General features: G+C 43.5%; 1 protein-coding gene across 4 annotated transcripts in view; it reads right to left on the reverse strand.

The window, feature by feature from the left end:
* ST6GALNAC5 (ST6 N-acetylgalactosaminide alpha-2,6-sialyltransferase 5) overlaps positions 1-15,341 on the reverse strand; it is a 107,308-nt gene that overhangs the window by 14,012 nt on the left and 77,955 nt on the right. For 3 of the 4 annotated variants that reach the window (XM_039486322.1, XM_039486325.1, XM_039486324.1), the window contains one exon: positions 4,080-4,489. In XM_039486322.1, the coding sequence (XP_039342256.1) occupies positions 4,080-4,489 (410 nt within the window). Of the gene's footprint in view, positions 1-4,079; positions 4,490-6,406; positions 6,460-15,341 lie in introns of those variants that run through there. The other variant, XM_039486326.1, reaches the window with a different exon arrangement.

Raw genomic sequence — 15,341 nt, forward strand, 5'->3', positions numbered from 1 at the left:
GACTGCTGGAGTCCATCCGTGCCATCCCACACCTCACACCACCAGCAGTTGATCATGAAGATTATCGCAGAAGGAGGACAGTCTTCTAGTTAAGGCACTGGCTGGGGACTCAGGAGATTGAGGTCAAATTCCTGGCTCTACCAATGACTTCTTGTGTCTCATTGGGCAAGTCACTTAAGGCAAGATTCCAAGTCCCTTACTCATATTGGTAGGCCAATTTACATTAAAGTTTACTGGTGCAAAAATCAATGGGACTGCTCATGTAAGGAACTGTTCCTCAATCTGACCTTTTATTTCTCTGTGCCTTGGGTCTTCATCTGTAAAATGGGGATAGTAATACCTCCTTTCTCCTACCCTATGTTCTGCCATGTCTATTTACAGTGTAAGCTCTTTGGGGCAGGGAGTGGTTTCTCACTATGTGTATAGGCAGCATCTAGCACAATGGGGCGCTAATCTCAGTTGCGGCCTGTAGGCACTATTACAATACAAATAATAATTTTCCAGCTCAGAGATGGAGGGGGGAGGGATAAGGACTCAAGGAGGAGAATTTGTTTACATGGCACAGAAGTGAGAGATTTGAGGGGAATAGATTGTTCTCAACAGAGGAGGTTCCCCCAACGTCTAGGGTTTGCACAGCTCAGAAAACCCAGGGCATTTGTCAGAAGGGTCTGCCCCTTTTAGGTTAGACAATTATTATGTTAGTTACTGTAACTCTCAAGGTTTCAATAAATAGGAAATATAAAGGAATTTAAACAAACTTTAAATAAAAGACAATCAATGAGCATAAAGAATTTAAATCTGAAAACCTGTTCAAGTACCACTGTTAATGCTTCCATCTCTCTAAATGCCACCTCTGCAGTATTACAGTATAGAAACGGGGTTACATTGTCTTCCCTTTTCATAAAAGATTTTAACAAGAGTCCAACAAAAGAATATCTACTGTTTTTACTTCTAATCAGCTGTAATGAAAGAATACGAAGAGCTGTCATGTGCTTATTAGGGGGAATTATCAGATATTCTTTTATATGATGAACTAACACACTGTGCTGATAATTCTGTAGTGCACACTAAATTACAATTAAAGGCCTTTCTGCTCCACCAAAATCTCATTTATAATCTCTATGGAAATACTCTTCCTGAAGTTATTTCATTTACGCTTCCTTTATCTAATTACTGTAATATTGGTTCTGAATCATATTTTCTTAATGTACCCTTATTCAATTACAAAGTTATTTTCAAGTACAGTTACTTTGTAATATCAAAGTATATTGCTCTGCAGCCTCTGTCATTTGCCATACTATTTCATTGGTGACATTTTCTGAAGGTTCTCCTTCAGTTTTAAAAATCAGTCCTTTTTTTATAAAGCACAATACATCCAATTATCCTTTTTCTCATAATACTAAAGACAGAAATGGATGGCTTGATTATTGCTTCCTTGCAATCAGATTTCTCTCCCTTTGTTTTTTTGCAGTCCATAACTCAGTAGTACTCAATCGAAAAAAAAAAGTACACTGAGTAGAGAACATTCTGGGTTAACACAATGTTCTGTTCCTGCACCCACAGATCTGTAATTGTCTTTTTTCCCTACAAATTCCTTCCTGCCCATGTTTCCTTTCATCTTCCTTCCTCCTACTTTTGTGCTGCCTTTTCATTTATTTTCATCTCTTGTTTTAATCTTCTTAGTCCTTCAAGTAGGTCAGAGGTGTCCTCTAAAGGAGCATTTCTTGTACAGTGGCGTGTGCACTTTCTTATTACCAACAGAACCTGTTTGTAACACCAAATGCTACAAGGATCCCAGTGCCCTTGGTTCCCACTGGGAGCTGAGGGTGCCCAGAACTGGGCTCACAATAAACTCAGCTATAGGGTAATTAAAGGACAAAATTCCTTCAGGAGGTTTTCACTTCTCCTGCAGGACAAGACGGAGCTCTGAGCAGATGTGACTGCAGAGGCATAAAAAGCCCTCACTCTGTGCACACAAAGAGCCTGCTCAGATCCCTGCTGCTGCAGGATATCCCCACTGCAAGTGAGGAGGCAGGATTCCACCCTCCCCCATGTGTAGCCAGCAGAGCTGGCCAGACAGCAGGGCAGGAAGTATCCTGCATCTCAAAAAGGGGTGGCTACATCTTACTTCCTCTAGAGTAAGAGGGGGTCAGGGGAGGTATTGTGACTGGGAGGATACAGCACTGCACTGCCCGATAGGCAGAGCCTGAGCCGAAATGCCCCATCTAGCCCAGAGTGACGCTTCATTACACTTGCTGTTAACGTTTCACTCCCCTGTACGCTGGGGATGCAGCTAATTCCATACATCCTCCAAAAAAAGTGTTAAATGCACAATTCCCTGGGGATTGTCAGCTTCCCCTTCTTCTCTGCTCTGGCTGAGCAAGCTAGGAGAGGGAAGAGTTTTTTCTGTGCTGGGAGAGGCCCCTCCCCCCCAGCTGTCATTTCCCACTGCAATTACAGTGAATGAAGAGAGGCCCTGCCACCACTTCTAAGGGGAACGTGAAAGGATCTTTAACAAGTAGGCCTAGACATAGTTACATGATGCTTCTACTGGCAATACCAGTCCACACCTCCAGAGCCACTGAGGATTTCCTGACAGCGGAGCCAGTGTAGGAGGGGCAAGATTTAGGGGGCAGTACTGCATGCCCTGTGCAGAGGTCTAGCCTCTGGGGGACTCTTAGGTAGCAATGCACAAGACAGGCTGGGGCCAGAGGATACATTGTCTCTTGGTTGCAGTGGTCCTTTACTTTACAATGTGGGCTTGTAAAGGGCATGGACAGCTACCAATCATTATTATTTATTATCTGTATTGCGGTAATGCCTAGGTTCCCCAGTCATGGACCATGCCCTCATCATGCTAGGTGCTGTACAAACAGAACCAAAAGACAATAGGGTGTAATAGTCTGCCATGGAGTGGCTCTGCCTCTGCCCCTGCCCTGCAGCCTGGAAGACAGGACACATGCCCCACATCCCCTGTGGTTGCCTAGTACTAAAACCTGCTGCATGGGCTGGACTTTGCAGTAAGTTTCTAGGTGAGGAAAACTGTTCACAATGACTTACTGCACTGTGTACTCACCTCTTTGTATCAAAGTGGGGACCCTGTACCATGTTTACTGCTGCATATTTAATGTGTACAAATATGAGTTCATAAAAATCAAAATAAAAACAAATGAATTTTTCTTGAGAAAGTCCCTGGCTTAAAAGCCCATTTACCTACATTATGCATATAAATATTCCAGTCCTGCAGTAGGTCACTTATTAAAAATCTCATTTGAAGATCAGTCTATAACTTACAGATACATCTTTATGAGACTAACTATCATAACAATTCCTTTTTTTCCCAGCTGTAAATGGAAGATGAACTGTTCAAAAGCAAGTAATATATGAAAAATATGTGTATTTGTTCTACAGGAAGCTTTACAGCAGCAATGTTCAAGAATGCTTAAATTATATAAAAAATACTATGGAGATATACCTATCTCCTAGAACTGGAAGGGACCCCAAAAGGTCATTGAGTCCAGCCCCCTGCCTTCACTAGCAGGACCAAGTATAAATTTTGCCCCAAACAGGCCCCTTAAGGATTGAACTCACAACCCTGGGTTTAACAGGCCAAAGCTCAAACCACTGAGCTATCCCGCCTCCCCTTCTATAAGTAGCCATTATAATTCACAGAATAGTAGGTTTTACTTTCTTATGGAGGGTATGCTATCAATTCCGATTTTTTCAAAACCAGTAAAAAACTGCTTTCAGGTTTATTAGCCCAACGTGAGATTTAAAACACCGTGTCTATCTCCTGGCTGTTTCTCTCTGCAATTCCCTTGCTTGATTGTATACAACACACACTGTTTTTAGTGTTATACGCTAATGGACAAATATTCAATACAAATGATTTTGATACACATTTTGGATTTAAGTTACAAAGGCTAAGTGTTATTTAGCATGTAAAATCATATTACAACCACAAGCACATTTAACGGGCATGATGTTCCGTCTGAGTTAATCTGAAGTTGATGAGTGTAAACGCCATAATTCTGCAGCTATGGAAATTTCCCCAAATGTACCCTCATAAATTTCCTCACCTGTCTTTGCCAGTTTCCCGTTTGAAGAGGTCGTCAAATTGAAGCATCTTGTGCCGAGAAACCATATATACTTTTAATTGAGGTAGTATCTGATTCATCAATTGCAGATTATTATAAACCAAACCTTTTCCATCTCGTCTCATATAGCTGCTGGGACCCCAGAAGATAAACACAGTACCTTGACTCATATTTAACAGTTCATTGCGGTTTCGCAGAATTCTCTGGATACTAGAATGTGCAATGACTCGAAGGCTAGTTTTGTTTCCAACATCTTTTCCATAACCTCGAGTGGGTGCATCGTTCATTCGTATTACACACTCAGTCTGGTCGATTCTGTTGCCTTGTTTGCTTCCCAAAAGGTGTCCAGAACTGGTTACCAGTGCACAACTCTTGCAGTGCATTTTCAAAGGCTGCAAAGAAATAAACACTTCAAAATTAACTGCAATCACTTTTTCATCCACTAGGCAATAAAATAATTATTACTAATTAGTTTACTCATATATTGCACCTTTTAGTACAAGGATCTCAGAGTGCTTTCCAAACATCCTCTTGGGTAGGTAAATGTTTTCTGTTAACATTTTTATATGTTATAACAGATTCTGTTACTTAAAACATTGCTTTGGTGAATGGAAATAATATTTTAATCAGGTTTCTCTGGTGCCAAATGTCAGCAAATTGTCTCCTTTGGGTTGTCGTCTGCAGCATTAATGCTATACAGGTTCAGCATGTAACTACACTCATTTTAAACAAAATCACTGTCAAGATTATCATAGTGCTTTATTAATAAATTTCTTTGTCTTTAATGCATACACATATTTTAAAATCGCACTGATAACTAGTGTTTTGCACTTTTTCTAGATTGTCTTTCAAGTCATCTTCAAAAGATACACAGTAACAGGAGATGGAGTACATCCATACAATGTGTGTTTACGAGGTAATGGAAGAGAGAGGAAAACCACAAATAAACCAGGTTAAATAAGCCAGGTTATTAAAAGATGTATAAACCATCATTATCAATCTGTAAATACATCTTATCCCATTGTTTAACAGGAGAATTAAGAAAAAGAAAGGAAAGCTAAAGATAATCAAATATGCAGTATGCAACAAGGTATAGTGATAATATACTGGACTAAGAAGACAGGACTGTTTCATGATGCGGCCCTTAAATAGGCTCCTGTGGAATGATGATATCTTTCAGCATCATTCACGATTTGTTGAACAGGTCTAGATGATCTCTCCTCGATTAAGGAGAATGCAGTAGCCTAGATGTCTCCTTCCATTTCCTGTGCTGTTACAAGTGCAGTGACATTAGAAATGTCTCAGAAAATGAAGACATTTTGAATTATGATAGCAAAATTTCCTATAGTAAGTGGTGCCAATAAAATAATAACTTTGTTAAATGTAATGTTACATTTTACAGCTGTACATGAGAAGATGTACCAACCACTGAATCATTAACAGAGTGACAGCAGTTGTATCATAGTTAAGAGAGAAACTGAGTTTCTGTTATAAACCTGATTTCAGCCCCACCTTTTATGTAAATTGTTCTCAAAACATGTAAATTAGCTTTTTTTCTATAAAATCTGAAGCAAGTCTGACAACCTGTTCCTTGAACTATGAGACCCTAAACTAGAGCTGCTAAGCACAAGTCCAGACGTATTCTAATGATATTTGTCTGTTTCCCACTTTATAGCAAAAAAGGCAAGTTAACCGACTTGCATGGATTCCCTTAGCTGAGATCTAGTGCCCCGGAGCAAAATGTAGACGATTCAATTCAAATTACCAGAGCAATTAACATGGTCTTTAGTAACACTGCTAAGGAATATCAGTTCTGGTGACCTTAGTGCACAGCTCATCACACAAATGCTGAGACCTAAGCTGGCCATGTTTAACAAACTAGTCTCTAGCCCCTTTCCTTATGCAGACAGAGCTCACACTGTGTAACTCCATGACTTGGAAGGCTTGTCAATGGAAATGAGACTTTGTCCTTACAAAAAACCTACAGAGGGGCTGAGGACCTCATACAGGTTTGTGCAGGCAAGGGGGAGAACTCAAAGAACCTGGTCAGCTTCCTGAGCTGGGGCTGAGGAGACTCAATGGGGGCTTCTCCCTTCCTGCAGGAAGTGGGAAATGCCCCCACTGATCTCCTCCCTCTGCCCCTCAAGCTCCACTCCCATCCATCTCCTACCTCGTGGACCTCAAGAGGTGCTCTGATCATGCTCTGTGGTTCCTCTCTGATGAACAACAGGAGATTCTCACGGAAAGCTGGCAGTAAAGATGCTAGTACACCCCACAATGACTCTTACATGCAAGCTGCTCATGCGCACCTTCCATACCTGGACTCCTCCTTCAACTGGCAGGCTGCGCCCCCAAGTCATAAGGTTTCTAGGGGGTGGAGTGCAGGAAAGAGGACACAGGAGCATGAAGACCTGAGAGGCAACAGGTCTCTGGCTGGAGCTAATGAGGGGGAGAACAGGGCCTTGGGGAGAAATGAGGATTAGGTGAGGCGTGGATGTTTGGGGGAGGGGGTGCTGCCAGGAGCACAGGATCCAGCTGAGGAGAGGGATACCCAGGAGTAGGAGGAGAAGTCAAGCAGGAAGCATTAGAATTAGCACTTCACTGCCTTTTTCAACAAGCCACCTGTGGTTCATCAGCAGGGAATCCCATTGCTGTAAACAACAGGAGATCCATCTGTTGCATAAGCCAGGGAAGAAGGTACTTTCCCCTTCCTTCCTTCTGCAGTGCTAAGCTCTCCTGCCTTGCCCTCACTGCTCCTTGCAGCCCCCTCCCTAAAAGCCATGAGCACAAATCCACTCTCCCCAGAACTCCCTGTAGCCCTGCTCCCTGACTTACAGTCACCACATAGGTCTTAAGGCTCATGAGGGACCCACAAACCTCAAGGCCTGTGAGGAAGTTTGAGGACCCTAACAATCATAAGGATTATAAATGCTTGTGAGATTCCTCACCAGACCACTTGGCTCTCCCAGCAGTTGATTCCCATACTCTTGGGCACCTTATAAGACCTACAAGAGAGAGGCTTCCCTCCCAGAAGGTGTAGATTAGTGAGTCCCTTCCTGCAGGCTTCAGGAAGCCAGGGTGACAAAGCTCCCCACCCCCTTACCTAGCCTCTTCCATTCCCCAGTCCAATGACCAAACTAAGGAAATCCCCCTCAAAACCCTTATTAAGATGGAGTTACGGTTGCAGGCACATATCAGTGGTCTGACATAATAGTGCTTTTCAAAAATGGTAAAGTGAAAAAACAAAATAACCCACCACCATCCGCACAAACTGCCCCAAGATTAGAATGCCAGGAACTGCAAAGTCAAAGTTGCACTTCTCAAGCCAGGGACCCAAACTACCTGCACCCCCAGCAGTGTCCTAATAGATAGCCTTAGCTATCCAGGTCTACCATAGCCAGCCAGTTACTTTTGATCACAGACCATAAAAGCTAGATTGTTTTAATTGTAACTGTACAGAGCCAGATTCTGCCACCCTTACTCACAATGAGTAGCCTCATTGATATCAATGGGTCTACAGTATATCCCCATTTATCTGAAATCCTATTATTTGAAACTCTGCATCATCCGAATCCCTTACTTGTCCCTCAGCAAATGACACATGCTGCAGAGGGCAGCTCTCTCATGGTGGGGGACAAGAAAGGGACTCAGATAATGTGGAAACTTGGATAACAGAGCAGAGACCCCTGAGAGGCATTACTAGGAGGAGGACAACATCAAGCTCCCAGAGGCAGGGGAGGAAATCCTGCTGCTGAATGGCTCCTGCCTCTCCATTATCCTGCCCTCTGATTATCCGAATAAAATCCATGTCCATCTCCCCCACGCTATTTGGATAATTAGGAATATACTGTATTTGTGAAGCAACATACTACCAATGTAAGTAAAGGTGGCTGGGCTAATTCACAGCTTCCTTTTATGGACACCTACAATGTGCACAAACAAACACACACAGACACTTGTATTATTATTTACAAATTCTGACATAACATGCTAAAGGGCCTGAAGTAAGGGCCTGATCCTGCAAACCACTAAGGGAATTCAGGCCCAGACACTGAAAGGTGTTTGCAGCCAACTCGCCTAAATACCTTTGAGGATCTAGGCCTCAGTGCCTCACAGGAGTGCTCAGCACCTATGAAATTTGGCTCTGTGGTAGCCAATTATCCATGTCACTACACACGTCTCCATACATAAATCTCATATTCCTATTAATGTACTTGCACAAAAAGAGCAGAAGTTAGTGTGGTGACATTATTATTACACTTAATACAGAGACATGTACATATAAAAAACATTATAAAAGCGATGTTCTGTGGTGCACATCTTTGACATGGTACAGGCTAGGAAGGAAGACGGAGGTTGGCATCAATATGGAGCAGAGTTAGGCCTGGTCTACACTGGCAGGGGCGATCAATCTAAGTTACACAACTTACACAATTAATAACGTAGCTGAAGTCGATGTACTATTTACCGTGGTGTCTTCGTTACAGTAAGTCGACGGCAGTCGCTCTCCCGTCAACTCCGCCTGTGCCTCTCGCCCTGGTGGAGTACCAGAGTCGAGGGGCAAATGCTCGATGGTCGATTTATCGTGTCTAGACTAGCCGCAATAAATCGACCCCCGCTGGATCGATCACTGCCCGTCGATCCAGTGGGTAATGTAGACAAGCCTTTAGGATAGTTTGAGCCATCCTAGGTTTCTAACAATTGAGGGTTTATTTATTCACTTATTTCCTCTTCCATTCTTGGAAGGTAATATCCACTGAAACCACATATAACTGACTGCAATCTCAGCTTCATCTTAATGAAGATTTGTGTGTGGAAACAGCCACTGAAGAATGATTTTTTTTATTAAGATAATCTTAACAAAAAAACAAAACAATCTTTTCAACGGAATTACTAAAAAAATTAAACAATTTGTGTAGTGGTATTTCCAATGGGTGTTACAGTCTCATTTTTCACACAGAGCTAAGTCCATTTTCATTCACACACATGCATTACTATAATCCTGAGGGACCTAATGATATGGGTAGAATATTCATGCCTTTGTGAATCAGGTTCCTAATGAGTATTTACATGCATTTTCCTTCAAGCACTCATCTGCCACTTTGATGAATTACGTACCAGAAGGCACTAAGGTGAACTAGTTGCTCCAGCGTCATGCATGCGAAAGCAAGATGAACTGCTAATGAGGTTAAAGGAAATGTAGTCAGCACCAATGTTAACTCACATACTTTTAAATATCCACATAGCAAGGCATTTTCACCTAAAACAATTTCTGCTGGTTTCTTGCCTACTGAGCCACAACTTATTTGTTTCTTTAGAAAGCCTGCCAAAGAACCCATCAATTGCAAGGAAACAAGGACAACCATCATTGGAACCATGAAAACCTTTAAAAAAAAACAAACACAAAAACAAAAAACAAAACAGATATTTTCATGAATGTTGACATATCTGTTAACATGCCCTCTCACTCCTGCTCCCACCCAACTATTTCCTTTGTGAAAAACGTGTCAGTGATTTCTCACTTACTTCCTGAGCAATACTTGGAACCTGATTTTTTGCAGCTGCTCCTTGCAAGCGACTCCCGCTGACTTTACTGGGAGTTTCATTTACTCTCAAAACTACAGCTATAGACTGGGGCCCAGAACCTCCAAGGTACTGAGGCATTGCTCCATTCGGTGTTATGATGTTTAATTCCTAGGTGGTCTCCCGCCCAGTGGAATCCTCAGAGCCCAGCAAAGCACTCGGGCTCCCCATACAATGCATGGTGAGAGTTAGGTGCCTATGGAAGGGATTTTCAGAAGCCAATAAGGTGAATGGGGTGACTCCTAAGCTAACCAGGAGTGAAACACCAAGAAGAGTCACAGGGAGAGGGGCTTAGGTGCCTAAGCAGCTGACCTGGTCTCCCTCCTTGTGCCTGAGATAAGTGCCTCTCTCTAATTGGAAACCTCAGCAGTGAACACTCTCCTGAAGGCAGGCACCGAAGCCAGGTCAACTGCTTAGGTAGCCTGTGCCCTAGCAGTTGAAACCATCGTTCTTTCTCTCCAGGCCCTGCTCATGTTCGACAGCTCTCTAATTATTATAGCTGCTTAGTGCTGGAGTACACCAAACCCCTACGGTGCCAGGAGCGTGCCAGCAGTACCATGACTTGGAGGCGAGCACTGAAAGCTCTTCAGCAGGTCGGCCTTGTAGGCTCTAGCCCTAGTGGGTTCAAATAACCACTCAGACTCATGGCTAAGTGAAAGGGTATTTTACTAGGGTTGGCAAGAAAGGCAAAGGTTGCAGATACGCTAAGTACAGAAGCTTAACAGTTACAATTCAAAGTGAGCGACAGTGGTAATTGTTTGGGTTCCTGGGGCGGGAGAGTCGAGAGACAAGGCTCTACGGGCCTAGTGCCTCTCCAGTCCAGTCAGTATTCCAAGCAAATTGATGCTTTCAGGCTTCCAGGCCAAGCTCAGTTAACGTCTCTCACTGGCACCCCTCTGCGCTGATTTCCTGCCCTGACACTGCTGCTTGCGTCTCTCACGCTAACCCTACATGTCCCTGGGCCCTGGCTAACTCTTGTGTGGGTGTTGTGTTGTCCATTCACCTGGCCTGCATCTGGCCCTACTGCTGCAGGATCTGACATGTATCAGTTCTTAATCAGAACTGCCCCTGCCTTGCAACACTCGGCCACCTCCCACTCCCCAATATAACCCAGCCAATGGCCGCCACCCCCCACCCCAATATAATCCAGCCACTGGCCGCCACCCCCCACCCCAATATAACCCAGCCACTGGCCGCCACCCCCACATCCAATATAACCCAGCCACTGGCCGCCACCCTCCACCCCAATATCATCCAGCCACTGGCCGCCACCCCCCACCCCAATATAACCCACCCACTGGCCGCCACCCTCCACCCCAATATAATCCAGCCACTGGCCGCCACCCCCCACCCCAATATAACCCAGCCACTGGCCGCCACCCCTCACCCCAATATAACCCAACCACTGGCCGCCACCCTCCACCCCAATATAATCCAGCCACTGGCCGCCACCCCCCACCCCAATATAACCCAACCACTGGCCACCACCCCACACCTCCAATATAATCCAGCCACTGGCCGCCACCCCCGCCCTCCCAATATAACCCAGCCACTGGCTCCGCCCCACCCCCCACTAACAAATAGCAGCCACCATTGGCCTTCCATCCCCAACCAGCTGAAAGGACCCAGTGCCGATTAATTATTACTAAACTAGATAATTACAATTTTTTTTTTAGTAATAGAGAACCATTTACAAAAAAACCCAACAAAATACATACACACCAGACACAACCTCTCCCACCCAACACCACAACCCACCCACAATACGTCAGGTGTGGCCAAACCGTGGCTCATGAGCCACGTGTGGCTCTTTCAGTTAAAGTGTGGCTCCCGGAGGCCCCCACGCATGCTCCCCCAACCATTCTCCATCTACTGGGCAGGGGGGAGCTCGGGGCTTCTGCCCTGCAGCAGGGTCGTGTGACTAGGAGCTTCTACTCTTCAGGGAGGCAGGGTCTAAGGGTTTTAGCCCAGTGGGGGGAAAGGAGGGGGCATCAGGACAGAAGCCACAAACCCAGTAGGAGCTGCCCCATGGGGCAGGTTGTGTGTCTCTTGTGGGTCTTGAATGTCTGAAGATTATTGTATGTGGCTCAGAGGTTTGGTAAGTTTGGCCACTCCTGATTATGTATTTTTAATATTATTTCATCTTTTTTTGTATCTTATCTTAAAATGACACCACCATTTGGACTACCGGGGGTGCGAACTGCAAAGCACTCTACCATGTCCCAAGTTTGTTTTCTGTTTTGTTTTTTTAAAAGGAGCAAGGCAGTACAAAACCAGCCAGGTGGCAACCCTGTCTTAGGCGCGCTCAGAGCACACCTATAGGATAGGATCAGGCCTTGCTGGAGAGGCAGATGATCCCTGTCTAGGGCTTTGTCTACACTACCACTTTTGTCGGTAAAACTTGTTGGTCAGGGGTGTGAAAAATAAACACTCCCCTGACTGACATAAATTTCACTGGTAAAAGTGCTGGTGTGGACAGCACTATGTTCCTGCCAACATAGCTACGGCCCCTCATTGCGGTCATTTAATTATGCCAGCAGGAGAGCGGCTACACTGGAGACCTTACAGAATTGAGAATTCTGCAGAGAATTCTGCTTTGAGGCCTCTGAGGCTTTGGCTTGAGCTGCTCATTAGTTGCGGAGTAGCATCAGGCTTAGGCAGCTTTGCAAATGCTGGTGGGAATTAGGCACCTACAGGATTAGGTGGCACTGGTGCCTAAATGGTGAACTCGGGTGCCTAAAGAAGCAGATAGGTGCCTAAATACCTTTGAGGAGCTGGGTCTTGGACCCTGAAGGTGTAGTCCTAGGCAAATCTACAGCCAACAGCCTCATCATTTGGGGTACCAGTTGTGAAAAGTGTCTTGGTAATACTGCAGATAACTAAAGTGAGAAGAAAGAAAGTATTAGCTGTAAAATTCTCTCATTGGAAGAAATAAGGCATTGGTTGCAGCAGAACTGTCATCTACCTAAGCAATAATAGTGGAGGTGCAGGGCATTTCCATGGTATGGATGGCCAGATGGGAAAAGCTGATGGCCTGAGACATAACCAAGGGCCATTAAACCTAGGCTGTCATTAATTCCACGCAATGCTCTCTGTTAAGGTAATTATCGCTGTTATAAATGGAAGATCCTAAAAACCTAAGCAAACTCTGACATATGGATTTTTTTTTTTTTAGGAGGGCCATTACCCTCATCTCAAGACTCACTTCTGAGAAGCCCACAAAAAAGGGCAGACAGTTGGGATAGAAGAGATATTTGTATTCATTATTTTGAAAGAATATATATAATGCATAATTATATATTTAGTTGTATTTAATTTAATTGTATCCCTCTCCCTCAACTGTCTTCTTAGAAAGTAGGCTGTTTCAGTCATGTTTCATGGCTTCCGATGTGCATATGCAGACGCAGCACAATGTGGTTGGGGCATTTGAGCACTTCCACAACACAAACAAACATCATACAGGACATTTTTAGACTATGTATGACTCACAGATCAGTCATACCAGATAAAGAAACAGATCTAAAGATGGTTAAAGAAAACTTAGTTTGATAGCATCCTGTCTGTCCAGAAACCACTTATCAATAGTTGTAGTTGTGAAATCCTCATTTCTTTATTGTTTTGTCAGTATGGTCCCCACTTCCCTATTGTTTATCTGTATGATCTCTGTCTGGTTCTTTAATTGTTTCTGTCTGCTATACAATTAATTTTTCTAGGTGTAAATTAATGAAGGTGGTGGGATAGGATTGGTTAGAGAATTTTGTTACACTATGTTAGGATTGGTTAGTAAAATTTTAGAATACTGATTGGTTAAGGTATAGCTAAAAAGGACTCAAATATCACTATATAAACTGGGGTCCAAAAGGGGGGGAACTTCTTTGGGTACCAACTCCAAGACACAGCCCCAAAGATCAAAGCTGCCAGACCTCAACACTCTGCCAATGACACCGTGCAGAAACTGGAGTCCCCCAGATGGACCTGATCCTGATTGGCCATCAAAAAAAGTTCATCTGTCTTATGGGAGGTGGTGAGCACTGTATGTGTAGCGTGTGTAGTCTGTTTTTGGTGATTGTTAATAAATAGAGGTTATGTAGTATATTACCGGGTAAGGCTCTTTCACTGGTAAAAGACCCCGTAAACCCTCAAAAGATTAAGCCCAGAGTCCACAGGGAAAGGGTGTTTGGCCGGAGCCCACAGAGTAGAGCCTGGAGCCCACGGAGGAGTAAAGTTAGGTGCTTTTCACCTGGAGCCCTAGGAACTGGGAAAGGGTGGGGGTGCCTAAATTAAGAGGGTTCTGCCTTGAGCCTGGAGTCCTGGGTAAAGTTTCAAAGTTTTTGACTTTTATATGTAATTAGTTACCTTGTGATAAAAATATCTAATAACGCTGATATCCATAAGGTCTCACATTCAACAACATAGGAGGCAAGCAAACAAACTAAGATTGGAATTATACTTAGCTAGGAAATACTAGTTATTTACTGAGCACCTAAGGTCAGTGTTCAGTAAGTAACTGTACCCAATGGCATAGGAAGAGCCATAGGTGTTTGAATCTGCTTGTTAAGCCTGGGTGCAGATCACAGTGCTACTAGCTCTGTGAACATTTTCTTCCTACAGGGAAAAATTAATTTCTGTATATTGACAATGGTGACCTGTAAAAAAAGACTGAAACATATTCTGGAGTCAAGGGTAGCTTATTACTGAGTTCACTAGAGGGAGTATGTCAGTTTAGAATCATTAGCATCCCTAATAGATATCAACTTCTGACATATTGGGGCCATTTAGCGAGGCAGAGAAAGGTTAAACAAAGTTTCCCAAAACCTTTTCGACAAATCATCTTCAGCTAAAAATTTGAGATTGTAAGGGCAAAATATCAACAGATTGCTCAAGTGACTCTGCGGTGTGATCTCTGCTAGAAGCCCATTGTCAAAGCTGGAATTCTTGACAGACAGTATTCCCTTTTGCACGGCAATATTTCCACATATGTGGTATTTCTCAGTGCTGGCAGTGTTTGTTTAAAACAAACAAAAAAAAATGAGGCTCAGATCTGAACTGGAATGAAAACCATAAGAATCCTCAACCCCAAAGATTGACCTTTTTTGCTTACGAACCATACCACATCAGCTGCCTGCTCTCCATAAGCACCCAAATCAAGGTGGAAAGTAAGAGCAATATAAAAAATAAGAGCTATTATTTAAAAGAAGCCAAAAAATGCCTACCTTTTAAATTGGGGCATCATAATTTCCCAGTCTCCCTCTGTACAGAATGTTGGAGATATGCATATTATTTTTATGAATATCGATATTTCCATCTATTTCATTACTCTCATAATGAGAGTACTACATTGGTGCAAAGGATTAGTCCTTGGGGGTTTACATGTCTGCAGAAAGGCAGACAATGGGTGTAGATAGCCCAATCACTGATACTCAAACAAAAAATACAGGTGTCAAGAGCTTTTGTTGATTTGTCCAAGGGGAGAGGACTGGCTGAAGAAAATTGACACTAATGACTCTAATTCACTGTTACAAGAACAAGGTTTGGATAATGGAAAAACCCCAATGGAGATACAGGAAGAAACATGGGTTTTAGAGTCTGCTGTTAACTAAGCTGCTAGCAAGGAAGAGCAGATCAGAACCAGAAGATAAGACTAGACAGGAGGCATGGGAA

This window comes from Mauremys reevesii, linkage group 8 (genome assembly GCF_016161935.1).
Source record: "Mauremys reevesii isolate NIE-2019 linkage group 8, ASM1616193v1, whole genome shotgun sequence".
NCBI lineage: Eukaryota > Metazoa > Chordata > Testudines > Geoemydidae > Mauremys > Mauremys reevesii.